We start from the raw sequence: 26184 nt of genomic DNA, 5'->3' as shown, positions 1-26184 counted from the left end.
GGACACGGGTTCGTGCCCCAGTCCGGGAAGATCCCACATGCCGCGGAGCGGCTGGGCCCGTGGGCCGTGGCCGCTGGGCCTGCGCGTCCGGAGCCTGTGCTCCGCCACAGGAGAGGCCACAACAGTGAGAGACCTGCGTACCGCAAAAAAAAAAAAAAAAGAAGAATCCGCCTGCCAATGCAGGGAATACGGGTTCGAGCCCTGGTCCAGGAAGATCCCACATGCTGCGGAGCAACGAAGCCCGCGAGCCACAACTACTGAAGCCCGTGCGCCTAGAGCCCGTGCTCCGCAACAAGAGGAGCCACCGCAATGAGAAGTCCGCGCGCCGCAACGCAGAGCAGCCCCCGCTCGCCGCAACTAGAGAAAGCGCGCGCGCAGCAACGAAGACCCAGCGCAGCCAAAAATTAAAAAATATAAATATATTTATTAAAAAAGAAAGCATCATTTACATTTTTCACGTTGTTCAAAATTTTCTAACTTCTACTTTCCAGAGAATGTGGGCTCCCTGGAGATTTGTGGGGTCCTGTGTGTTCCCAGAATGTGGGAAATGAAAGCGGTGTACCAAGAAAATCAAGATCTCCCAAATGCTGCCGTCTGGAGACAAGTGTTCTTAATGGTGTTTCTGGCCCAATTTTCCTGTACCCATGTTGCTGGTGTTCAGGTGGGGGGTCACCAAGGAAGCACAGAGACTTTTTCCATCGTTGAGCTTCACACGAGGGTGGGGCAGGCAGCCCTGGTGGCTTGCAGTGTCACTGAGGGTCCCCCGTGCTCTGCATCCTCAGCTCATGACTCTTGTCCTCGTGTTTGCAAGAAGCCTGCCCCTGCAGCCGTCATGTCATCACCTCACTGTTATAGGAGGGAACCAGCAGGAGCAACAGAGCCTCTGTTCCCCTTTCAAATGTCTGGTTTGACCTCATTGGCCAGGTTGGCACCCGGCCACCTCTGGCTGCAAGGCAGCAAATCAGGGTATCAGGGTCTGCCAGAGAAAAAGAAGAGGAATTCAGCCACTGTGGACACCACCCCAGGGTGTCCCTTTATGTAAAGGGTCAGAAAACTGACTGTAGCACGTGCTGGCGAGGATGCGGGGTGGCGGGGAGGGAAGGTGGCACCGCCCTGGAGAAGAGCTCTGGGTTTCCAATCAGTGACTTTTCATTAAATTCCACACAAGCCGGCCACCCCCCGCTAGACATTCACCCCAAAGCACGCGTCATCAGTGAGGGCAATGTCACCCCAAGGGGATGAGAACCCAAGTACTTATAGTGATTTATTCACAGTTGCCTAAGCCAGGAAACCACCCAGGTGCCCTTCAGTCAACACGGGGGTGGATAGTGGCCGAGCCACGGGGAGGAGGGAAGTGCATCCAGTGAGAGAGGCCCCAGACCAAGGCCACTGGCCGCAGGCCCCCCTGAGGGACATGCTGGAGGGGGCAGGTTGCAGACAGGGTGGGGCGGGGGGCCTCTAAGGGGCAGCACGAGGGAGGCATCTGGGGGACGGGGGCGTCCTGTCCGATGGCAGCGCTGCAGGCATGGCTGTTTGCACTTGTGACTTTGACCGTGAGCAACACCCAGACGCACAGGGAGACCAAGTGCTAGGCTGGCAGCTCCCAGGGATAAGCCCCAGCTCCCGCGCGCACACATGCACACGGATACGCACACACATGCGCACACACTGGCACACACGCACACACGTGTCAGGACCGAAAAGAAAGCAGCTCACGTCTGGAAGGCGAACCGGCCGCAGTCACGCTTCTCTCCCTGGACGACGTGCATCCTTTCATCTGGAGTGGCGCGCTCTTGGTTTTCAGGAAAGATCCCCACCCGTGTAATCAAGTAGTAAAGGGACGCTCTCCTTTTGTTTAGAAAACAAGGAGTGGGGAGGGAGGAGGAGGGCAGAGGGAGGGGGAGCCCCGTGCAGCAGCCTCGGGTCCCTCTGTGCTGCTTTTCTCGGCCGCGCCATCACCCCCGTCAGGACGGCCCTGTGCATCCCTGGCTCCGGCGTCCTGCTGCATCGTGCCTTTTTCTAGGCCAGTCCTGGAATCCCTCCACCCTGCTGGGTATTCGGACCCGATTCTCTCCAGCACCGGGTCCACCACTTGCTGCTTTTACTGTGTTGTGATTTTGCGGTTTTAACTGAAGACTCGGCCCTTCCCCGCCTCTGCTGGCCTCTGACTCCTGCCGCCCTGCCCCTCGTCACTCGAGTGTTCATCTCTTGACCCCGCGAGTTCAAACTCACGTTCATTTCCTTGGAAGTTCAAAAGCAGTTGCCTTAAACTTTCCTTTGGTTTGTCTTTCCTTCTGTGCGTGCGTGTGCGTGTGCGTGTGCGTGTGTGATTAATCAATACTTTAATAGCTGAGGAACTTTCGAGCAAGCAGAAGGAAACTCGTATTTTCTTCAATGTCCTATTTCTCATCTATTAAACAATATTTTTAGAGATATTTAAACACAATATCAAACACTTAAACACCAAATTAAATACTGAACAGTTTTTCCAAATATTTAGAAATCGGTCACAAAGGTACTTAACCGAATGCCCCTAAGCCGCTGGTTGAAATCACATCTCTAACAAAGGCTTCTCCGATTCTTTTACTCCTTAAGGAGCGAACAAAACTCACAAATCACAGCAATGAGATGCTCAGCAAATGGTTTACAGACGCCGGCGCCGTGGGTCTCACCGTCTCTTCGTTATCTGGGTCAGAGAGAGACAGAGAGGGCGGGAGGGAGCGAAGAGGGAGACAGGGATGCGGGATGCATCAGGGCTTGGTCTGCGGGCTTAGCCCCGGCTGTGGGAGCTGCTGCGGCCAGAGCTGGACGGGAAGGACGGGCAGACGGGAGGGTGTGGAGGGCGAGGTGAGGCCAGGCCGGGCCCCACGAGGATGGACTATCCTCTCTCACGTGTTTCTCTCTACCTCCAGCCTGGACGGTGCGGACATCCGGCCTGAGAAGCTGGCGCACTTTGTCATAAAGGTTAGAGGCACACCTGGCCCGAGGGATCCCGGGAGGCGGCGTGGCCAGTGGGGACACTGCCCCCAACAAGGCGACAGCCCCGCACGTGACCCCAGGTCGACCTCTGGGTTGAAAAATCAGTGCGGCTGTCGCTTCTCTTCTGGTCTCCAGATGTCATGCAGAACTGTCTCTGCTGATCCCCTCAACCGCGAACACGCAGCAGAGGGGCTTCTAAGAAAAAGGGCCCGGCTAGCCACCCCCTGCCCATCATCTCGGCCCCCTGCGCGCCTCCGTGCCTTGCTTACAGCCGCCCTTTGAGCCAAATTCCCAAAGGAAGACAGGCACAAACTCACCTCCCGCCCAACACGACGCCCCCATCGCCACTGTCCCCGCCCCCAGGAGAGGGGACCGGATCTCCCGTCGCTTCTGGGAGGGCTTCCCGGTCCTGCAGACCATGGGAATAAGGCCGGCCATTCTCGTCGCATCCTACGCGATCAGGGACGAGCAAGGAGGAGAAAACAAAAGCGTGCGGTGGATAAACACGCAGGCACGTTTCCATCAAAAGCAGGACGAGGTGCGGCTGTCACAGCCGTCACTCCTGGTGGCAGCCGCGGCGCTGGTACCGACAAAGACCCTCCTCCATGACCCCGTCCACGCTCCCTGGGCCCTCGAGCAGCTGCTGGGGGTTCGTGGCCTGGTGGGTGACCCAAACCTTCGCTCCTGCCCGGTCTGAGCCTCAGCCGTCGGGCCCGAGGGCATTGCTGTGGCCGTCCACCGGCTTGGAGGACGAAGAGGACCTGGGTTCTCTAGTTCCTCACCCGTGAGAGTCGGGCTCTGCCACCCCTGCTTTGGGCCTGAAGAGTCCCAAGTGGCCAGGCCACAGCCTCCACCGACGGCCCCAGGAAGCCTCACTGCGTCCCCGCGAGGAAGCTCTCTTCCCCTCGGGACTGAGCCCTCTAGAACCGAGAGTCACAGAACGGGAAGCACAGACTCTGCGGGGCATCACGAGAGGTAATAGGGAGAGGGGCACCCCATTCGCACCCCTTGATTCCAGATCCAGCAATCCTGGAGCGAGAGCAACGCGGGTTGCGGAGCCCAGACCGTGTCCCGGGAGACATCGCCCCCGCCCTGCCCTGCGCGGGGTTGCCACCTAGCTGGCACGGTAACTGAGTCTTCAGAAGGCCGTCAAGCACACCTCTTAGACTGCCCAAAGCATGCAATGCCGACAACAGTAGATGGGGCTGAGGATGTGGGGTGACAGGAGCTCTCGCTCACGCCAGTGGGAATTCAGAATGTGGCGCAGCCACTTTGGACGATGGTTCGATTATTTCCTACAAAACTAAGCATCCGCTTACCATACGCTCCAGGAGCACACTCCTTGGTACTCACCCAAAGGAGCTGAAAACTCAGGTCCACACAAAAGCCTGCACACGGATGTTTACAGCAGCTGTGTTCATAGTTGCTGAAACTTGGAAGCAACCAGGATGCCCATCAGCAGATGACGGATAAATAAACGGTATCCCACACAGACAATGGAATATTATTCAGCACTAACTGAAATGAGCTATCAAACCATGAAAAGACACAGAGGAACCTGAAATGCATTTAGCTAGTGAAAGAAGCCAATCAGAAAAGGCTGTATGAAGCCACCTCTATGACACTCTGGAAAAGGCAGAACTATGGAGACAGTAAGAGGATGGGCAGCTGCCAGGGGGCAAAGGGGCAGAGGGATGGGTAGGCAGAGCACAGGGGACTTTTAGGGCAGTGAAACCACCCTGTATGCTATTCAACATGCATGTCCTACACGTATCCTGTTAAACTCACACCTCGGTGTGTGCTGAGTGATTGTAGGCGCTAGTGTACTCTAATTGCGGGGCCTGCATGTCCACCGCTAGGGTATAGGAACGTGACTGGTATTAGTATGTTGTTGTGTTCTCCGACCTCGCTGAACTCACTGGCTTTTTTGTAGGTTCTGTAGGATTTTCTCCCTAGGTCATCGTGCTGCCTAGGGAGAAAGTAGACAGTTCCACTTCTCGTCCTCCCACCTGCACGCTCCTTTCTCTTGCCCTGTCACGCCGAGTAGACCCTCCAGCACATGCTGAACAGAAGTGGTGACAGTGGGCATCTTTCCTTTTTCCTCACCGAGAGGGAAAGCATTCCGTCTTTTGCCACTTAAGCATGATGTGAAGTGTGGTAATTTCATGCACGCCCTTTATCAGGTTGAGGAACTTGCCCTCTATGCTTGGTTTGCCGAATTTTGATTGGGAATGGATGTTAGATTTGCCAGCCACTTTTTTTTTTTTTTTTTGCATTTTTGAGGTAATCATATGGCTTTTCACTTTGCTCTATGAATATAGTAATTTACACTGGTTGATTTTCAAATGTAAACAAAACTTGCATCCCTGGAAAAAACACTACTTGGTTACGATGAGTTATTCTTTTTAAAAAATCTTGTTGGATTCAATTTGCTCAGCTTGTGTTAAGAATGTCTGCCTATCTGTTCCTGTCCAGTATTGCTCTGTAGTTTTCTTTTCCTGTAATGTCTGCATTTTGCTCTCCAGCCCTGCTGCTTTCACCGAATCCATATGTTTGTACAACGGCGTCACGTCCGATGCTCGCCCGCGTTCCTTGAGGCTCATGTGGATGCTGTGCTTGGGTCTCCGGCCGTTAGTCCGGAGCCACTAAACTGACTCTGCCACCCACCGGGGGTTTCCCCCTGCACGATGGCCTGTCCACAGAGCAGCTCCTCCTGTTCTCGAAAGCCAGCCCTTCGCATCGGTCCATGATGCTGTTTACTTATTCATTTATTTATCTTTTTGCATGTTTACTTCTTAGCTCAGGGGAGCCCAGGTGGGGCCTTTCTCCCACCCTGACCTGCTCCGCCGGGCTCTGCCTGACTCTTCAGCTAGGGTCCTCAGCTGAGGAGGGCTACCCCTGGAGGCCTAGACCAGAACCACTTGGAGCCACGTTTAGAGTTTGAAAAAAACATGTTTTCTATTTTCTTCACATTTTATTTATAAAATAAGTCCCACTAAAGCCAGATCATTCTCACGTTTCATGTCTAAATAAAAGAGGGCTCAAAACTGTTATCTGCAAGGAACCCGCCCAAATCAAGAAACACAAAAAACAACGTAGGTGTCAATGGTCTTTATTTCCAATAAGCGAAAAACCAAGTCGCATATAATCTTGATTTTATTTTCTTTTTTAAACATTGTAAATTTCACCATACTCCGTGATTTTGCTGCTCAAAGTGGGGTCAACTGATCAGCGGCACACACGTCAGCTGCGGGCTCCTTAGAAAGGTGGCATTCCGGGTCCCACCTAGGCCTGCTGAATTAGAATCTGCTTTTAAACAAGATCCCCAGGGCGAGCCTGTGCACATTATGGTCTGTGTTGATGTCACGCTTAGAATCTTCTCAAAGATTTTATCGATATCATCCTATATATTTAGTAGTTATATAATTTTCTTTTTAAATTTAGGTATTTTGATGATCTGAAACTAATTTTTATGTTAGGTGTGAGAAAAAGTGCTCTTGTTTTTTCCCCCACACCTGATACATTTTATTGAGTAAGCGGTCCATCATTTTCCTACTGGGGACATATTAAGTGGACAGAAAGAAAAGCAAATATATATATATATATATTTTTTTTTTTACTTTTTTTTTAAAGTTTTTTGGCTGTGCCACGTGGCATGTGGGATCTTCGTTCCCCTACCAGGGATGGAACCTGCACCCCCTGCAGCGGAAGCACGGAGTCTTAACCACTGGACCTCCAGGGAAGTGCAGGATGATCTTATATTGTTCAAAGAAAAGATACTGCAGAAGAAATGACTAGCACTCCATAGATGTCTGAGCTCTGACAGAATGAGCAATTCAGAGCCTGATGGAAGAAAACTGCCTAAATCACAGGCCTTTCTTTAAACCACGTGGTTCCTATACAGAAAACAACCACTGGTTGAGATGGGGGTAAGGGTGAGAGGTGGGTACAGTAATTATTTTGAGCCCACAAAAATAATTCTTCTAAAGACCACCTATTCTATGATACCATTTATAGGACGTACCCAGGGTTGGCAAACCCATAGGGACAGAAAGAAGGTTAGTGGGTAGGGAGCGCTAATGGGTATGGGGTTCCTTGGGGTGACGAAAATGTTCGCAAACTGATTGTGGTGATAGGATGTGAATACACTACCGCTGAAGAGCACACTTGGAAAGGATGAACCCACATGGCATGTGCATTCTAGCCCATCACTGGCCAGTGTTTGTCGAGTGCATTGATTACACGAGCCCTGCCGGTTCTAGGAGGAACGGTGCACCACGTGTATTTATTTATCTGACTGAGTTTTCACCTACGTACAGCCTGCCTTGTCACACCTGTATTTGGGGGCGCTGTCTCACCTGTCTACTGTTCGGGCTTACTGTAGGCCTCGTGTCCCGAGAAGGGGGGGACCGCGCGGCACCCCCTGGATACGTGGACTCGTGGTGAAGCGTTACCTGGAGAGGCGCCTCTTGCATGCGCCCTGATACCCGGCCAGGCCCTGGGAGGCCCCGCGGACACTCGACCCAGGTGTCTGACCCTCGGACACTGGACTTGGGCGTTTGGCCCCTTGGACATTGGGATCCGGGCGGCCCGGCCCTGCGGACACTCGACCCGGGTGGTCTGGCCCCTCAGGCACTGGACTTGGACGGCCTGGCCCCGCGCGCCGCAGCCTCGCCGCCCGAACCCCACGCCCCAGACCTGCGCGCGTAGCTTGGGACTGGGCGCCGCGGCGGAGGCGCGGCGGGCGGTTGGTGTGGCCGGGCCGTGGGGCGGGGCCGCGGGGCGGGGGCAGGGCCGCGCCGGGGAGGGGCTGCCGTTGCGGGCGGGCGGCGCAGGCGCGCTGCGGCCGGCGGTTTCCGCGACCCCGCCCGCCCGGCCTGGCCCCGCCGGCCTGCCCGCGCACCCTACGCCGTTGGCGCCGGCATGTCGGGCCCCGGGCAACCGGAGCCGCCTCAGACGGGCGGGCCGGCGGGCCCCGAGGGCGCGGACGCGGCGCTGGGCGAGGCGGGGCTGAGTTTCACGACCACCGACCTGAGCCTTGTGGAGATGACCGAGATCGAGTACACGCAGCTGCAGCACATCCTCTACTCGCACATGGAGGCGGCGGCGGCCGACGGCGAGCTCGAGACGCGCCTCAACTCGGCCTTCCTGGCGGCGGCGGCGCCGGGCGCGGCGGCGGGGGGCTTCGCGGCGGCCGGGGGCGCGGCGGCGGGGGGCGCGCCGCCCGTGTACCCGATGCTGTGCCCGCCTGCGCTGGCCGATGGCGGCTTCGCGGGCGCCAACCAGTGCCTGGGTCACATTGACTTCCAGGAGCTGCGCATGATGCTGCTGGGCGAGGCGGGCGCGCCCCCCGCCGCCGAGAAGACGCCGTGCGCCGACGGCCCGGGCGCCGGCGCACCCCGGCCCAAGGCGCCCGACGGCGCCGGCAAGGAGAACGTGGAGGGCGCGCCCGAGGCGCGGGCCAAGTCGGCCGTGCGCGTCCGCCTGGAGGACCGCTTCAACAGCATCCCAGCCGAGTCCCCGCCAGCCCCGCGCGGCGCGGATCCCCCCGAGCCCGGCATGGCGCTCAACAAGTGGGTGCATCCCCCAGGGAGCGGGCCGGGTGTAACTAGGGTCCTCTGCAGAGAGGCACCAGCCTGGGTCCGGGTGTAAACCAGGGTTCTGTGCAGGGAAGCACCAGGCTGGGTCCGGGTATAGACCAGGGTCCTCTGCAGAGGCCACCAGCCTGGATCCGGGTGTAACCAGGGTCCTCTGCAGGGAGGCACTAGCCTGGGTCCGGGTGTAGACCAGGGTCCTGTGCAGAGAAGCACCAGCCTGGGTCTGGACGTAGACCAGGGTTCTCTGCAGAGGCCAGCGGCCTCACTGCAGCTCGCATCTTAACAGGGAGCAGACCTCAGTGGGTCTGGAGGCCGAGCTGAAAGTTTGTGTGGTCTGTGAAGCACAGCAAGCAGATATTAAGTACGCAGCCTGCAGCATCACCTTTGCAGTGTGCACTCAGCGTCTGCATGCGGAAGAGAGATGAGTTGAGATAAGTGCACACATGTTCCTGAGGAACAAAGGTTTTGCCCCCAAATCACTCACCTAAATGTCAGGAGAGACCTCTGCTTCCCCCTCTGTTGACTCAGGTTGAGGCTGACCTCATCTTGCACAGATGCATCCCCTGGGAGGAAAGACGTCACGTTGTGAGGTTTTGAGTGTAAAATGCAGCTTCATCCTTCAGCCAGACTGCCAGCCCATAAGTGATCTCTCAGCAACAACTGTCGGAGAGGAGCCGCCTGTCTGCTAGGGTGTCTCCTCAGCTTCCTGTCTGTCCCCACCCTGTAGTTTTCCCCATTTTGCCCATAGTCGTCAGATTTTGGAGGATGGCCAAAAAAACAGATTGGTGTCAGAAGTGTGATGGGAAGGGAGGTGTAACTAAAAGATGACACACAGCCACACCTTCCAATGTGAGGAAGAAAGTTTGAACTTGTCCCCTACAACACTAGCTGATAATTGTCTGTAGAGATTTCCATGATGGGGGGCATTCATGGTAACAGATTCAAGTTCCTATCTAGAAAATCAAATGTTAGCCTTTAGAGTGTGATAGTTAGTGATTGTGGTGTTTCAGGAAACTTACCTGCCACATGCTCTTCATGTGTTTCTGGGTTTCTTTTGTCTTGGCAGTTTGGTAACTCTTATTCGCCATCCATCCGAATTAATGAATGTTCCTCTCCATCAGCAACAAAACAAATGTACAACATTAGTGAAAAATAAAACTGCTGCTGCAGCCACTGCTCTGCAATTTACATACCCTCTGTTTACTGCAAATAGTTGCTCTGCTAGTGGAAATTCTAATCTTTCACAAACACAGGTAGGGAAAATGATTTGCGAAGCTTTGCTCTTCTGTATTAAATGGATAAATTGTATTTTAGTTAGGCCCCAAGGATTTTTGTTTCTTTCATTGAGCTCAATAACTTTTTTAAATCGAGAGTATTTATGTGGTTCGGGGATATTTAAAACTCCTTAGTGCACCTAAAGTTCTTCAAGTTCATGTGAATAGCTTTGACGTTACTTCTATTAAAGTGCATTTTATTTGTACGTAGAGAGGAGATTGTCACCTGTTGATAAAGTTCCTGTTGCTTCATTTTTTTCCCAGAGTTCTAGTAACTCATGTTCTGTACTTGAAGCTACCAAGCATCAGGATATTGGATTGCCGAGAGCATTTTCTTTCTGCTATCAGCAAGAAATTGAATCCACTAAACAGACTTTGGGTAGTAGAAACAAAGCTTTGCCTGAGCAGGTTTGGATTAAAGTAGGAGGTAAGCGATAAAACAGAGGCTGGCAGGTGCTTTCTCCTCCTGCCTGATGTCTTTGCCCCCCCCTTTTTTTTTTGGCCATGGGTGGGAGAGGGGAGAGAGGTGGTTTATAAACAAATGAAATGATCTCGGAAGCCTGCTTGCGTCTTAGAAATCCTTCCGTCCCTCTGCCCAGTCACCTCACTTTGAACATCCTTGCGAATTTTGAACATCACGTTTATACTTGGCCTGGAAACGTTGAGTTTAGGGGCTGCTTTTTCTTAACAGTAACCTCCTTAAACAGAAAAATGATAGACTTAGGTACATTTTCGTTACCTTCAAGTTACTGACAGCACTTTCAGGTTTTTTTTTTTTTCTCTTATTTCATACTTCATGAGTGAGGCAGGAGTCTGAAATCCGCTCAGACCTTTAGAGGACGATCTGCAGATGGGCAGAGGATTGAGTTGGGAGCAAGAGGCCATAAGGTGATACAGAAAGTTTTAGAAATAAACTTCTGAAGGCAAACTTTGCTTACCCCTGACGTTAACCCTCAATCCGTTTTTCCTGGAAAACATTCTTTTTCGAGCTATCCAACAATAACACAGCTTACACTCAGCTCTTCGAGAGCTGATAAAGACAGGGTAGGGATGCAGCTCTCCTTCTTTCTCCCACGCCAGTGATTAGTTTTCCATTGTTCTTATGACATTGCTCGCGAAAGTATACCTTAACATTTGTAAGGTAGAAAGGTTAATGTTAAAATAGTCCCTGTACTGACTACTCAGCTGAAGAGTATTACCGATACTTGCGAATTCCTCTCTATGTCTTTTGAAAAGTTCTCACCATTCTGAAATGTGTGTTAAGGGGTTCTTTCACCGTAGAGGGTTTGGCTTTGTACGGTACCTGGGGAATGCACATCACCGCAGGTACTAATTAGACGCCTGCTGTACTTTGATAGAAATTTGACATATTTCTGTAGCACAGGTCAAAGGTATGATGTGATTACTCCTTTTGTGGGGGGGAATCTCACTTGTAAGGTGAGGGCATGTTTAATCCTAAACCACTTAGGTTTTGTCCTCTTCTGAGCATTGCAGTTAGAATATCAGTTGTCTATTAGGATAATTGCACATCAAGAAAATCTCTTGGAGAAAATATTTCAAGTGTTTTTTTCCCCATTCTGAATATCAGAAAAATCAAACAACTTCTTGGTTTTTTTATTCATAGATGACAGTTAAAATGCCTGTTGATTTAAAAGGGGGACTTTTGACTGTATTGCTGTATAAGCTGTATTGATTACGGAATACCTGGGGTGTTTATATCTTGGATCGAAAATACCAAAAAATATATTCAGCATTCACGAGGGTAAGTTTAGAAGAACAGAAAAATGAAAATACCACTTTTTCCTTCTTTTGCAAAGAAGAAGCGCTGTGTAAGCAAGCAATAAGCAAGAGGAGTCGGAGTAGGATACGTCAGCTGGACACAAACCTAGAACGAAGAGCCCTGGGAGAGCTCCAGAATGTGGGTGAAGGCTCCGCAGCAGCGCAGGGTGCCTGGCAGTCGGTGGAGTTGTCCCAGGCCACCTTCGGGGAGCAGACCCAGAGCGGGCCCCAGCGGGGCCGGTCCCAGCGCAGGGAGAGGCACAACCGCATGGAAAGAGACAGAAGGTAATGTGTGGCGTCGGTGGCGTACAGCTGTCTTAGACGCCGAGCTGATGTGGTCGGTGGTGGTGACGGGCGCCTTTTTGTGGAAAACAATGGTGTAGCCATTTCTGTGTTCAAGGCAGGGAAAGCTGGCTAGAGTCAGTGGCCACCGTGCTTTGCTAGGTGGATGGGGGTACCCGAGACCACCCCCAGGTCTGATGATTCATTAGGAGGACTCATGGCTTCGATTTATTTTGGACGAAGAACCCAGCAAAGTCGGCAGAGGCGCATGGGGAGAGGTCTAGGGGCCCCAGGCGCCAGCTCCCCAGAACACCTCTCAGCGGAGCCACTCAGGATGCCTGTCACCCCCCAGCACTGGTGACATGTTCCCGGACAGCAAAGCTCCTTAGAGACTCAGGGCCCTGGATCCTACTGGGGGCTGGTCGGGGTGGGGGTGGGGGGGGGCATTCCCTACCTGGCACGCGGCCAAGTCCCAGACGCCCAGAAGGAAAGCTGGTGTTTATAAGCCAGTGGCCAACGGTGGTGGGAACCCCCCCGAAATCTAAGTTCCCAGGTGCTGACCGGGGCAGCCTTCCTGGGAGGGGGGCCGCCTGCGTACTGGCCTACTCAGTTTTGCTTGGCTCTTTTAAGGATATTGAAGAAGGAGGAAGGTACAGCTTATGTAAGTTGTTTTATCTGTGGATTTTATTTGTGCTGCTCTGTGGAGAAGCAAAAGGTGGTTAATTTTTCTGTTATAGCTGGGTACGGGATGAATCCCTAACTTCGTCATCTGTTGAGTGCTTTGTACCAGTTTCTGTTTTAGGCTCAGGAAATAGAGCATTGAGCAAGACAGATATTCATCTCTGAACCTACAGTGTTGAGCAGTGGAAATTTATTTATTTAAAGGGATATATTAAAGCTAGGCAGCTAGATACCTTTCCTAAGGATGTGTCCGCACATACAGGCCAAGCGATGGGCATCACTGAGCTCACCGCGAATTATAATGGGCATTGTTTATATTTATTTAATAAACATTTACTGAATACCTACCATCTGAAAAAAAGCCTTATACGTACTACGTGTTGACGGTAAAAGTTTTCATCCTTACTCTGCCATTTCCTAGTTTAACAACTTCCTACACACTCTTTACCTCTCCACCTGAGTCTCTCATCTATAAAATAGGGATATCACCTACTGCGTAGATGGGACACAGGAATTAAACAAGCTGAAATGTAGTGTCTGGCCCAGTGCCTGCAGCTGCAGAGCATCTAGTGAATTCCTGCTGTTGTTGTTACCTTACAAAGTTGCTCTAGAGTTCTGAGTGTACAGGTGGGGAAATAGGAACAAGGGCCGTATTACCTGAATGTAATACGTGAAAGTTAAAAATGGTCTAAGACTCCAGGTGGGATGTAAGTCATCCCTGAAAGGGCTGGATTTGGGGATATTCACAGGCTGGTAGTCTGTGGTCCCTTATGAAGCGGGGCGCCTTGGAGAATCAAAGCTGTGAATCCTAGCTTCTGTGACTTCCTTGGCACCTGGGGGGCAGGTGAGTGAAAGAATGTCCTGCCCAGAAGAAACACACACACAATTTTGCTTCCAGTTTCGGGGGGTTTGGGTCCATCCTTGGTCTAGAGACTTGGACCTGGTCCTTGCTCCTGGCCCAGGAGAAGTAAACAGGAAACTTTCCAGGGAGCGTGACTGGGCTTAGTGGGCAGCTGAGGGTGGGCTGGCCGCTGTAGAGGGGAGACCCGAGGTGAGGGCCTGCCCTTCCTGCGCTCTCAGTGGCCAGGCCGCGAGCTGATTCCTCAAGACACACAGACACCTGCTCTGTTCCTTCGTTCCGCTTCAGCTTCTCTGTGTGACCACTTGGGGTTTTGACCGTAGGCGCAGAATCCGCATTTGTTGTGATGAGTTGAATCTTTTAGTCCCGTTCTGCAACGCCGAGACGGACAAGGCGACGACGCTGCAGTGGACCACAGCGTTCCTGAAGTACATTCAAGAAAGACACGGGGATTCTTTCAAAAAGGTTAGTATCTAGGCCAGGATATTTTCAGAATCCTGTAAATGTGTCCGTGTTGTTATTTATCCTTTTTCCTCTAAGATGTCCCAAACTGTCCTTTGTTTCCTGGAACCAAACGTCCGATGCTGAGTCCAGTGTGAATAATGCCCTGCTCGTCACTTATCAAGGTGCTAGCCACAGCCTGGATGTGTGGTCAGCTGGCAGTTAGGGCCCTGCTCTGTGCAGTGGATTGTTTGGGGGCTTAAAGGGGTTTCAGAGACCTGCCTGTAGGGTATGATTTTTTTTTTCCCCCCTCAGAAGATGTTGTGAAAGGGATAAAGCACAAATAGGGAAAAAAAAGAGGCAACTAAATGTCAAATAAATAATCTGGATTTCAAACATGTTCAGAAGGCAGAGAAGAGAAACACTGCGGCCTGGGGGATCGGGGTGGGGGCTCAGGGGCTCGAGCATCTCCGTTCCTTAGGACAGCCAGCTCGACCTTGACCCTGTCTGTCTGGGCCGAGGAGCCATTGATTCCCTGCAAGCCCTCCAGGTGGGAGCGGATGCTGGGTGTGAGTGAGGGTCCCACCTGCCCCCTCCTTGGGGGTTCAGATGAGAGAACATTCCCTACATTGGCTTCTGTGCTCTTCCTTGGGGGGACCTTGGGTCCAGGTACCGGCCTCATTTCTCTGGGGATCAGGGCGCGTGGGATGAGGCCTTAGTGAAGAGCGGCCTGGTTTTGCTGCTGGTCCCTGCTGTCGTGTAGTCGCTGCCGTTGACGGCAGCACGGGTCTGATTAGAGAACCGAGCTGAGGTTGGCACTATAAACGTGGAACATTTTGAAAAAGAGCCTTCTGTATCTAGATCCTGGGGGAGCGGCCGGCCGAGCGCCCCAGGCTGCCTGGAATGAGGCCCCTTGGGCTGAGTGCTAAGAGTTTGTCTTCTCCGTTTCCCTTTTCTGTGCCCAAGTGCATTTCCATCTTGTGTGTTTCGTAATTTCGTCAAGTTCCTTATTTTCATTGTATATTTAATTGCCTTTTAAAGCAATACCTGCGTCAAGTTTGTGCTGATTGGATCATTTATGGTTATTTATAATGTGGTTACTCTTTAACATTATTTTTTAGCGATAGACTTGGTTTATTGTAATAAAATAAAGCTTTTATATTTTAAAAAATGATTTAATGGTTGGCTCTGTGTACCTAATAGTGGTAAATTATTATTTATATGATCCATTCAAATATGATGAAGGTGTTTGCAACAATAAAAAAACTTAACTGTCACTATCTATACTCAAAGATTAAATAGGTTAAAAATTTATGGACATTAATTTTTATGTATATTAGGCTTCCTGAATATTTCTGAAATGTAGTTACATTGAATTTGTAGATTGTTTCTGGGTTGGATTACAAGACCCATGAAGAAACAGGCCGAAGTGACGTCAGTAGCAATTTGGGGGGAATTAGAATGTAGGCAGCTTAAACCCTTGTGTCCTTCCTGTTTCCTCAGTGACTTTCCCCCTCTTACTTGCATGAACATTTTGAAAGATGTGATACACGAAAGTCTTCAGTGATTTTCCTAAATTATTTCAGTACACATCTCATCCCACAGGTCTGTTCCGACTCTAACCAGGCTTCTGTCCGAGACACTGGGGGCACCTTGAATAAGACAGAGACCCCGTGGGCTGGAGGGAAGCGGCTAACAGGTTGAGGGTGAATGGACCACCTCCATCCCGGTGTGGGGTCTGGTTGACATGCTGCAAAGATGGCTCTCCCTGCTGTGCAGCAGGGAGACTGGACTCCAGGAGGAGAGATTAGGGGTGGGCAGGAGTGGAGACACAGACCCTGGTCAGAGGCCGCAGCGGCTCTGCTGAGACTGGCCAGGGCCCGCGGTGCTGGATGTAGGGCTGCTGGGCAGAGGAATTGGGGTCCACGGTGGGGTGTCTGGCTGGAGCAGCTGGGCGGGTGGCGCTGTTTCCTGAGATGGGAAGACGTGTGGAGAAGCAGGATGGGGTGGGGCGGAATCCACGTTCTGTGTCCGACGGGCTAGGTTTTCAGTGCCCAGGAGGCGTCAGGTGGAGGAGTTGAGAAGGTAAATGAGTCTGCAAGCAGGTGGTTCCCTTTGTTTTATTTTTCTACTGAGCACAGAGTTCACTGAACACCTGCCCTCCCCTCACCTAGTCTGAGCCGTCAACATTTACCATGCTTAACACACACGTGCACACGCACAGCACAATTCCAAAGACAATGACGTATCATGACCCTTCACCTCTAAATATTTACGCCTGTGTCTCCCATGTAACGCCAGTGCCGTTTTCACACCTCACAAGGTCGATAGTCATTCTCTTATACCATCTACTACCCAGTCCGTATTCCCATGTCCCCCAGATGTTCTGAAGGTGACTTTTATGGCTGCATTTTTTTCCAAACCAGCACCCAGCCATGCTCCTGTGTTGCATTCAGTGGCGTTTTTCTGTCTCTGAGCTATAGCAGTCCTCCCTACCGCCCAGTTTCTATTGCGGCACTGAGATTTTGAAGAGATCGGGCCGGAAGGTGCCTGCAGAGCCCTGGACTTAGATGATTCGTTGTATTTATTTATGGTCGTTAAAAATTTTTATATCATTTTAAACTTGCAGGAAAATTCCAAGGTGAGTGCTAAGAGCTCCTTGTGTGCCCACCCAGGTTTACCCAGAACCCCCAGTTGTTCACATTTTGCCCCATTTGTTCTGTCTCTTGCAGTCTAAACCATTTGATGGTAAACTGTGGGCACCATGTGCCTTGATGCCCAAACACTTCAATCTGTGCTTTTAACGAATATTACATTATCTTACATGACCAGAATACAGTGGCCAAAATCAGGACACTTAACATTGGTGTAATACTCTTATCTAATTCAAATTTTGCCTCTTGTCCCAATAACATCCTCTACACCATTTTCCCCGGTCCAGCCCCAATCCAGGATCGCTGGTGACGCAGTTGTTGTGAGGTGACATTTTGGGGTCGTGACCTTGAACCCTAGCCAGGCTCTGGGGCTGCGGGGCAGTCTGTCACCCTGTGCTTCCCTCTCCTCTGTCCTGTCACCATCACAGTCGTTGGGCAGGACGGTGGCGCTGCCCCCCTGCTTTGTCTTCCCTCCTCCACCTGAAGTTGGGCTGGGGGCCCGGCCCGCACCCACGTGTCCTTGCGCACCAGCCCCAGTTATCAGGTGCAGCCGTACTGTTACTTCTCCCTTTCCTGTGCAGTAGGAATTCTGTCCTTTTTATTTTAAATTTAGTTTATTGCAGTGTAGTTGATTTACAGTGTTGTGTTAGTTTCTGGTGTAGAGCCAAGTGACTCAGTTGTGTGTGTGTGTGTGTATATATATATACACACACACACATGTATATATATACTTACATTCTTTTTCATATTCTTTTCCATTATGGTTTATCACAGGATACTGAGCATGGTTCCCTGTGCTGTACAGGGAACTGTAACGCTCTATAGGGTTAGGACCTTGTGTGTCCATCCTGTATATAATAGTTTGCATCTGCTCACCCCAAGCTCCCACTCCATCAATGCCCCACCCCCACCCCCTTGGCACCCACCAGTCTGTTCTCTGTCTGTGAGTCTGTTTCTGTTTTGTAGATAAGACACAGCATTTTATCTGTTTCTCACATTTATTTCTCACGTTCTGATCAGTGCAGATGGCAGTTTTAAAAACGTGTTGGGGCTTTTCCATTGTGACCTCTTATGTGGTCAGTTTTTTAAAATTCTGTGTTTATTTGGAAAGGACGTGCATTCTCGGTTCGGCGAATTCTGTATGTTTATTAGGTTGAGGTTACGAATTGTGGTTCAGGCCTTTCCTGTCCTCTCTTGTCTGTCAGACCTGTTGTTCTCAGAGCCCCCGTGGCATCTCCCACCGTGACTGGCCTTGTCCCATCTCTGTGGGGCTCTCAGCGTGGCTAAGTGTCGGGGGCGCACCCTCCCACCTGGGCCCCAGGTCTGTCACCCCTCTTGGTTTCATTAACCCTTTTCCTTTAATTCTCTCGTCTCTCTGTACAGATGACACCTGTCTTCTTCCTCTTCCTGACTTCCTGGTATAATTTCTCGACATGTAATTGGAACGATCTTTCTTTTGCCCACTAAAAATAGTTTTTATTATTGGCCTTCTCCTATTTACAAATTTAATGTGAATATCCAACTTTGACCAGACGTCATCTCAAGGTGTCTGATGAGTTGTAAAAATCCCTTAAAACTCAGCTATTTCACTTAAGTTTCGTTGAAATAGACGCTAATTGAGAGAGCAGAGTAACAATTACTAGCTTACCTTTGACGCAGTCAAGGGCGGGAGGTGTCCACTTGTCTCCCTCTTTCACGGTCACCCCAAGTTCCCATGAACTGAGTCCCAGGAACCTCGTGAGAGTCTAGATCGAGCTACACCTTAACCCCACTGCTGGCAGAACTATTCAAAATAAAGACGGGTGCCCAGGGCTCCTCATTTTATGATGATTGTTTAGAAAAATCTCTTGAAGTACTTTCTTACATCTGAGAGGTGATTGTTTTCTTCCTTCTGACTTCTATTTAGGTATTCTCAAAGGTCAATTCTGCCTTCTCAAGTATAGGCAAGTATTTTATAGCTGGGCTTTGGGTGTCAGAATATAGAAACCAATGTATCAAACCATGGTTCATCTTACATTGCATTAAGACCCGTTGAAAACCTTTTAAACTTTGGGAAGGAAATTAGAATGTGCTTCTGTGCAGATATAGCTTCTGAGCATAGACAGTTGTTGCAAATGGCAGATGGCCGTGGCTGGGATGCCACGTAGCGTGTGGACAGGTGGAGGGCGCCAGCCGTTCCAGATGACTCAAAAGTCAGAGCAGTGGCAGCAGAGAGAGCGCTTATACTTCCCTTCCTGGACACAAATTAAATAGAAACCTATTATAGTCCAGCAACAAAGAGACAGCACAATTCAAAAATGGGCAAAGGACTTGAATAGACGTTTCTCCACAGAAGATAAGCAAATGGCCAATAAGCACATTTAAAGATGCTCAACATCACTAATGATCAGGGAAATGCAAATCAAAAGCACTTTAATGGATGTGAGATACCAGTTCACACCCATTAGCTGTGGCTATTGCAAAACAAAATAACAAGTGTTGGTGAGGATGTGGAGAAATTGCAACCCTTGGGATTGCTGGTGGGAATGTAAAATGGTGCAGCTGGTGGTTCCTCAAAAAGTTAAACATAGGGGCTTCCCTGGTGGCGCAGTGGTTGGGAGTCCGCCTGCCGATACAGGGGACGCGGGTTCGTGCCCCGGTCCGGGAGGATCCCACATGCCGCGGAACAGCTGGGCCCGTGAGCCTTGGCTGCTGAGGCTGCATGTCCGGAGCCTGTGCTCCGCAACGGGAGAGGCCACAGCAGTGAGAGGTCCATGTACCACAAAAAAAAAAAAAAAAAAGTTAAACAGTTACCCAAAAGAATAGAAAGCAGGGACTTAAACAGATATTTGTACACCAGTGTTCATAGCCGCATTATTCACAGTCACCAAAAGGTGGAAACAATCCAAGTGGTGGAAACAATCCAATCAACAGACGAATGGAGAAGCAGAATGTCTGTACAGCCAATGGATTACTATTCAGCCATGAAAAGGAATGAAGTTCTGACACATGCCTCACAATATGGATGGACCTCCAAAACAGGATGCTGACCGGGAAAAGGCAGACACAAAAAGACAAGTACTGTATGATTCCACTTACATGAAGTACCTAGAGTCATCAGATTCATAAAGTCAAAAAGTAGAATGACGGGTGCCAGAGACTGGGGGAGGTGGTTGGATGGAGGGTACATGTTTAACAGGGACAGAGGTTCAGTTTGGGGAGATGAGAAAGTGCTGCAAATAGATAACGGTGATGTTTACACAACATTGTGAATGTACTTAAGCCACTGAATTGTACACTTACAAATGGTAAAAAATGGCAAATTTTATGTTATATATATTTTACCACAATAAAAACATTTAGACTTAATTGTGTAAGAATGCTATGCTTTAAAAAAAAAAACTTACAGAAATGTATACACGCACAAAAACGGAGAGACTAGAATAATGAACGCCCGTGTCCAATAACTCAGCTTCAGGCATAACTTTGTTTCACCTATACGTCCCCATCCTCCCACCGTCACTGAATTATTTTAAAGCATTACCAATTGTCATATCATTTTCATTCACAAATGTATCTCTAAAAAGAAAAGGGCTGTTTAAAAGCACAACCACGTCATCATCAGCTTCCTTAATCTCCCTCCCTGTCCAGGTTTCTCTGATTGGCTCACAACTGTCTTTTTACTGTCGACTTACTTAAATCGGTATCCAAACACTGCGTTTGGTTCGTAGCTCTTATGCACCTTTTAATCTGCTCTGGCTCCCCTTTCCTATTTTCCTTGCTGTTTGTTTATTGATGAGGCTGAACGTTACTGAACCAAATTTGGGTCCACTTGCCTGCACACAGTAAAGCCAACTTGCTGACACCAGTTGCGGTGAAAACAAGTGCAGCGTTTACTGCAGGTGCCAAACAAGGAGTCTGGGCAGCTAATGCTCAAAAGACCTGAACTTCTTGTTTGGCACCCGCAATAAATGCTGCACTTTCTTTCACTGCAACCCAGTGTCAGTAGATTGGCCTTACTGTGCGCGGGTGAGCGGACCCAAATTCAGTTCAGTAACAATTTTTGGTGACCCAGATGGGATTTCCAGCCCATCTGGGATGCCAAAAATTGTTACTGAACCCAGCTTGGGTCCGCTCGCCCACGCACAGTATTACACATCATGATTAGTTATACTCTGTGATGACTTCAGCAGAGAAGTTTTTTCCATATAATGTTTTTTGTGTCATTTAATATACTACATAATCTTCATTAGTTTAATATTTCTCTCTGAGATGCCTCAGGAGCCCTTTGGAAAACTCAGAGTCAGCTAGAGAAGGAAACTTACAACTGTTGTCGAAAGCAGCTCAATATTCCAGGAAAACTTTGCTGTCTTAACAGAGAGAGAAAACCACTTCCAGTCTGCACCAGCTTACTTTTAATAGCGAAGTTCATTTAGTTAATTAAATTCAATCTAATATGAGCCAATCTTGACCCCATGCAAAACTCTTTCCTTAAAGTTCCTTTTCCACAAACCTTTCATCACTTTCTGTATCTGTATTAGTTTGTCCATTATTTTTTCCCTAGCCAGAAAAAACCAGCCCTGGGACGAAATTATTCTCCCTTTTTTCCCTTAACAGAGATATTTCCATTCTTTATACCTTCTCTCACTGACAATGTATATCCTACTTTCTGTACACACTGAAATGCTTCCCTTATTACTTTTAGTAGTTTAATTACACACGTATTACAATTTTTAACCCTTAAAAACTTTAATCTTTACTGAAAACCAAGAAGCGAGTAATTGGACTTTTCTTTATATCAGCATGTTTTGATTGGCAAACTTATGAACACACCTCTAAAAACATACGTTGTCCTATAGCACAGTTTTTCTCTTTAATGTAGTACAAGACGTGTATCTAATAAACTCAAACATCTCTAGCTGTTTTTCTCTCTCATAAGAAGACAGGAGGTGAACTTAGACTTGTCTAGTAATCGGTGTTAACGCTCAAAAGATCTGAACTCCTTGTTTGGTGCCTGCAATAAACGTTGCACTTTCCTTCACCACAACCTGGCGTCAGTAGGTTGTCTTTACTGTGTGAGGGCGAGTGGACCCAATCTGGTTTAGGGACAGTGTTGGTGATTGAGGTGGGTCCTGTTCAGCAGCTGTCTGAGCACCTTTGTCTCAGGGGCAGCCCCAAGACCTTGCCGCCAACCAGCCATCCTTGGCCCACAGCGCTTTTGATTTTTGTGATAAAAGAAACGAGGCACTTGCATTGGCAGGTTGAGATGTCTTTGGTAAGTAATGGAACTCACGTGTGGTGACACCAGAGTATTCTTCCCTATCACATTGACTTCTATAGCAGAATATTGGTTGGGATTTTCCCTTTTGGACTAAGGCTTGGTCATTTGGCTTTTTTTTTTTTTTTTTTAAACAAATTTATTTATTTATTTTTGGCTGCATTGGGTCTTCGTTGCTGCACGTGGCTTTCTCTAGTTGCGGCGAGCGGGGGGCTGCTCTTCGTTGTGGTGCGTGAGCTTCTCGTTGCAGCGGCTTCTCTTGTTGAGGAGCTCGGGCTTTAGGCACGCTGGCTTCAGTAGTTGTGGCGTGTGGGCTCAGTAGTTGTGGCTCGCGGGCTCTAGAGCGCAGGCTCAGTAGTTGTGGCACATGGGCTTAGCTGCTCCGCGGCCTGTGGGATCTTCCCAGACCAGGGCTCGAACCCGTGTCCCTTGTATTGCCAGGCGGATTCTTAACCACCAGGGAAGCCTGGTGACTTGGCTTTGTCTCTGATGGGGCATTGGTTGGGAATTTCCCTTTTCGGGACTAGGGAACTTCGACCCTGAGGGACTGTCTTCCATTGCATCGGTTGGTTTGTTTGACATTTGACAACAGCGGCCATGAATAACTAAGAAATGAGTGATCAGAGCTCTGTTCCATCTTGTAGTCTAGGGTGTATTTTACTAAACTGGTAAATGTTCAGCTATGCTCCTATCAAAAGAAAAATGTTTTTTCTGACACCACATGGCCACAACTTTCTTCAGACTCTGGAGAAAATTGGTTAAGATGAAACTCTTTTGAAATTCCAAACCTGGTTCTTTTTTGCCTATGCAGTTTGAGAAAGCTGGCTTAAATATTTTCTCAGAATTCTGACCCTCAGAGAACAAAAATATTTCTAGGAGAAAGCTTGAAGCCATAACACTTACCATGTCTTTGAAATGCAAACACAACCCACATTGCCTGAGACTTCAGCCTGGGTTAATTAGTAGAACTTCAAATCAAAAGGAAAAAAAGGGAAAGAGCCTTTTTAAACTCAAGTAGGTAAATTTAACTTGTTCCAACTGTTACAAAGTTTTACGTTTGCTGGGTGAGTTGCCATGACACGTGAGGTCATGATTTCCTATCTTTTCATTTGCATTTTGTTTGTTATTAAAACAGGAACCCTCATTTGGGAACTTGAGGGAATTGTTGGACTTCACTCTTTGTTTTTGTCCTGCAGGAATTAGATTTTGTTCTTCGTGCGTGTGTGTGTGTGTGTGTGTGTGTGTGCGTGCACGCGCATTTGTCTTGTGTGTAAGTGTGCTGGTATGGGAAACTCAAGCTTATTTCCTGAATGCAGCCCCTTGGGGTGCATTCTCCAGAACTGGACCACTTTCAGTCACAAACAAATAAAATGAAAAAAAATGATTTTCCTTTGTTACATGGCCTGGCCATGATACTCCATAGATTCAGGAAAAAAGTGGCCTGTTAATGGATCCTTAAATTATGCTACTATTATGCAGTTAGGGCTGTTTTACAATAGAGAGGGAAAATGGGATCAAATTTATAAACTAATAAGTTTTTTATTGAAATATAAGCTATGAGATCTCTGGATGGATGGATGGATGGATGTCTTTGTATAATATTGTCATAAGTAATAAAATAGAGATAAATGGGATAAAAGCTTTCAGGTGAACTCTTTAGGAATAGTCGTGTATTAGTTTTTCCGGATTTTTGGTAACTTGAAACTTTAGTTTTGCTAAATTAAGTTATATGACGGAAATTCATTAAAGGTCTAAGTCGTTTTTCATTAAGGTAAAATACTGGAACATTGATTGCTCAAGAAGTCTAAGTTTATCTTCTCTTGTCTTCTTATGAGAGAGAAAAAAACTAAAGATGTTTGGGCTTATTAGATACATGTCTTGTACCACGTTAAAGAGCAAAATTGTACTATAGGAAAACGTGTGCTTCTAGAGGTTACAGAATGTGCTCATAAGTTTGCCAATCAAAACATGCTGAATAAAGAACAGTTCAATTACTTGCTTCTTGGTTTTCAATAGAGATTAAAGTTTTTAAGGATTAAAAATTGTAATACATATGTAATTAAGTTACTAAAAGTAATAAGGGAAGAATTTCAGTGTGTAAAGAAAGTGGGCTAGGGGCTTCCCCAGCGGCCCAGTGGTTAAGACTCTGCGCTTCCACTGCAGGGGGCAAGGGTTTGGTCCCTGGTCAGGGAACTAAGATCCCGCATGTCGTGTGGTGTAGCCAAAAAAGAATGGAAATATCTTTGTTAAAGGGAGAAAGGGAGAATAATTTTGTCCCAGAGCTGGTTGTTTCTGGCTAGGGAAAAAATAAGGGACGAACTAATACGGGTACAGAAAGTGATGGGAGGTTTGTGGAAAAGGAACCTTAAGGAAAGAGTTTTGCATGGGGTCAAGACTGGCTCATATTAGATTGAATTTAATTAACTAAATGAACTTCGCTATTAAAAGTAAGCTGGTGCAGACGGGAAGTGGTTTTCTCTCTCCGTTAAGACAGCAAAGTTTTCCTGGAATATTGAGCTGCTTTCGACAGCAGTTGTAAGTTTCCTTCTCTAGCTGACTTTGAGTTTTCCAAAGGGCTCCTGAGGCATCTCAGAGAGAAATATTAAACTAATGAAGATTATTTAGTATATTAAATGACACAAAAAACATTACATGGAAAAAACTTCTCTGCTGAAGTCGTCACGGAGTATAACTAATCATGACATGTAATGCTGCACGTGGGCGAGCGGACCCAAGCTGGGTTCAGTAACGTGACTACTGCGTCCTGCAGGACATCCCACCTTCTGCATCTTGCAGACCCGTGTCTTTTGTCTCCTGGAGGCCGATGAGCTTCGGGTGGTTTGCGTGCACCTGCCTTCTCTTTTTGTGAGCTTGAGACTGACTCAGCCATTAAAATTGAGGCCTTTCACAAAGTGTCTAGAGGCGTAGTGTCATGAACTTGACCCGCGGCCGGCAGGGTGTTGGGGAGTTAGCTCTTGGTCTGGCCCTGTTGCCACGCCTAACACGAGCAGTCAGTGGGGCAGGGGCAGGGGACAGCAAATGCCCATGGCAGGAGGGGTGTGTCACGGTACAGAGTGTCTGTGTGGGGTGGTGGAAAGTTCTGGAAATGGATGGTGGTGATGGTTGCACAAGAGTGTGAACATACTTAATGCCACTGAATTGCAAACTTACAAATGGGTAAAATGGTAAAGTTTATGTCTGTGCTACCACAATGAAAATAACAAAAAAATATGGCTGCTTCTAAAAAAATATCAGAAGGGTTTACAATATGGTCAGGCATTTTGAGAATCTATTGGAAAACTAAATAAAAATACACGTAAAGGTAACTATTTGAGACAAATGTTTGAATCCCCATTTTTATCATCTGTATCCCCTTACAGGATGTGACATACGTTTGTGAGTGACACCTTAACTATATATTTTGAGGTGGTTTAGCTCTTAATTTCAACCATTTGTGGGTTTTTTTTTTTTTCATTTGTGTTTTTGAAGATAACAGTTTTCATGTCTGTGTATATTGTACGTTAATGGTCATTTCTCAACTTTAGGAATTTGAGAGTGTATTTTGCGGTAAAACTGGCAGAAGGCTAAAGTCGACCAGACCAGACTCCTTGGTGACGTGTCCCACACAGGAGAGTACAGAGTAGCCCAGCTATGGAGACCAAGTGACTGACTGGATGTGAGCACTGATGTCTGGGAAGCAAACGGCTGTTCCTTCGTGACCCATAAACATTTCCTAGGACCCTGGAACTCAGCTCTGATAGTCTGACTCTAAAGGGACATGATTCAGCTGATGGGACTCCAATGGGGACTTTGAAAGCACATTCTGTAAAAATATTTATCTAAAACAAAATGCTTACCGATTAACGTCCTCTTAGACCATTTGGGGATGAAGACATCTTGACAATTAGTAAGTAATTTTTCAATTATCTGTCTGATTCCATCATGTTTTCTTAACATGATAACTTGAAAAAGTAACATCCTTTGTAATTTCTTTAGTCTTAGAAGGTACATTGCTTTTTACTTATTTTATTTACATTTTAAATATGCCCCCTTAGCAACTAGAACAAGTTAAATTGTTCTTAACTGTAAGTAAGACATTTTCTCTCATTTGCCTGTCGCTTCCCCTTGTAACGATCTCTAGCTGCATAGAACTGTATTGCAAAATGCAGTCCTATTTTAAACCTCTTTGCTAGAAATTTTCCAGAGGCCTCCTTTAAAGGCACTTGTGTCCGTAAATGAAGTACTTGCTGGGTGTTAGGCTGCTTCAATGCCCTCATTTTCGTATTGAGAGTCATTACTTTCTGTGTAATAAACTGTAGTGTTTGGAACTGAGGTTTTCAGATGAGTGGCTTTATTTGTTACAATAGACCTTAGTGCAGTA

General features: G+C 48.3%; 1 protein-coding gene across 1 annotated transcript; it reads left to right on the top strand.

The window, feature by feature from the left end:
• Nucleotides 1-7855: 7855 nt before the first annotated feature.
• TCFL5 (transcription factor like 5) lies at nt 7856-26135 on the top strand. Its single transcript, XM_067708681.1, is given in 7 exon segments — nt 7856-8552; nt 9643-9829; nt 10115-10277; nt 11668-11914; nt 13775-13916; nt 25349-25437; nt 25439-26135. Coding segments are annotated over 7 exon segments (1509 nt in total). The 5' UTR covers nt 7856-7902; the 3' UTR covers nt 25470-26135.
• Nucleotides 26136-26184: the final 49 nt, after the last annotated feature.

This window comes from Pseudorca crassidens, chromosome 15 (assembly GCF_039906515.1).
Source record: "Pseudorca crassidens isolate mPseCra1 chromosome 15, mPseCra1.hap1, whole genome shotgun sequence".
In the NCBI taxonomy this organism is placed as follows: Eukaryota; Metazoa; Chordata; class Mammalia; order Artiodactyla; family Delphinidae; genus Pseudorca; species Pseudorca crassidens.
The sequence above is the reverse complement of the archived record's forward strand: the minus strand, read 5'-3'. Positions and strand labels throughout refer to the sequence as shown.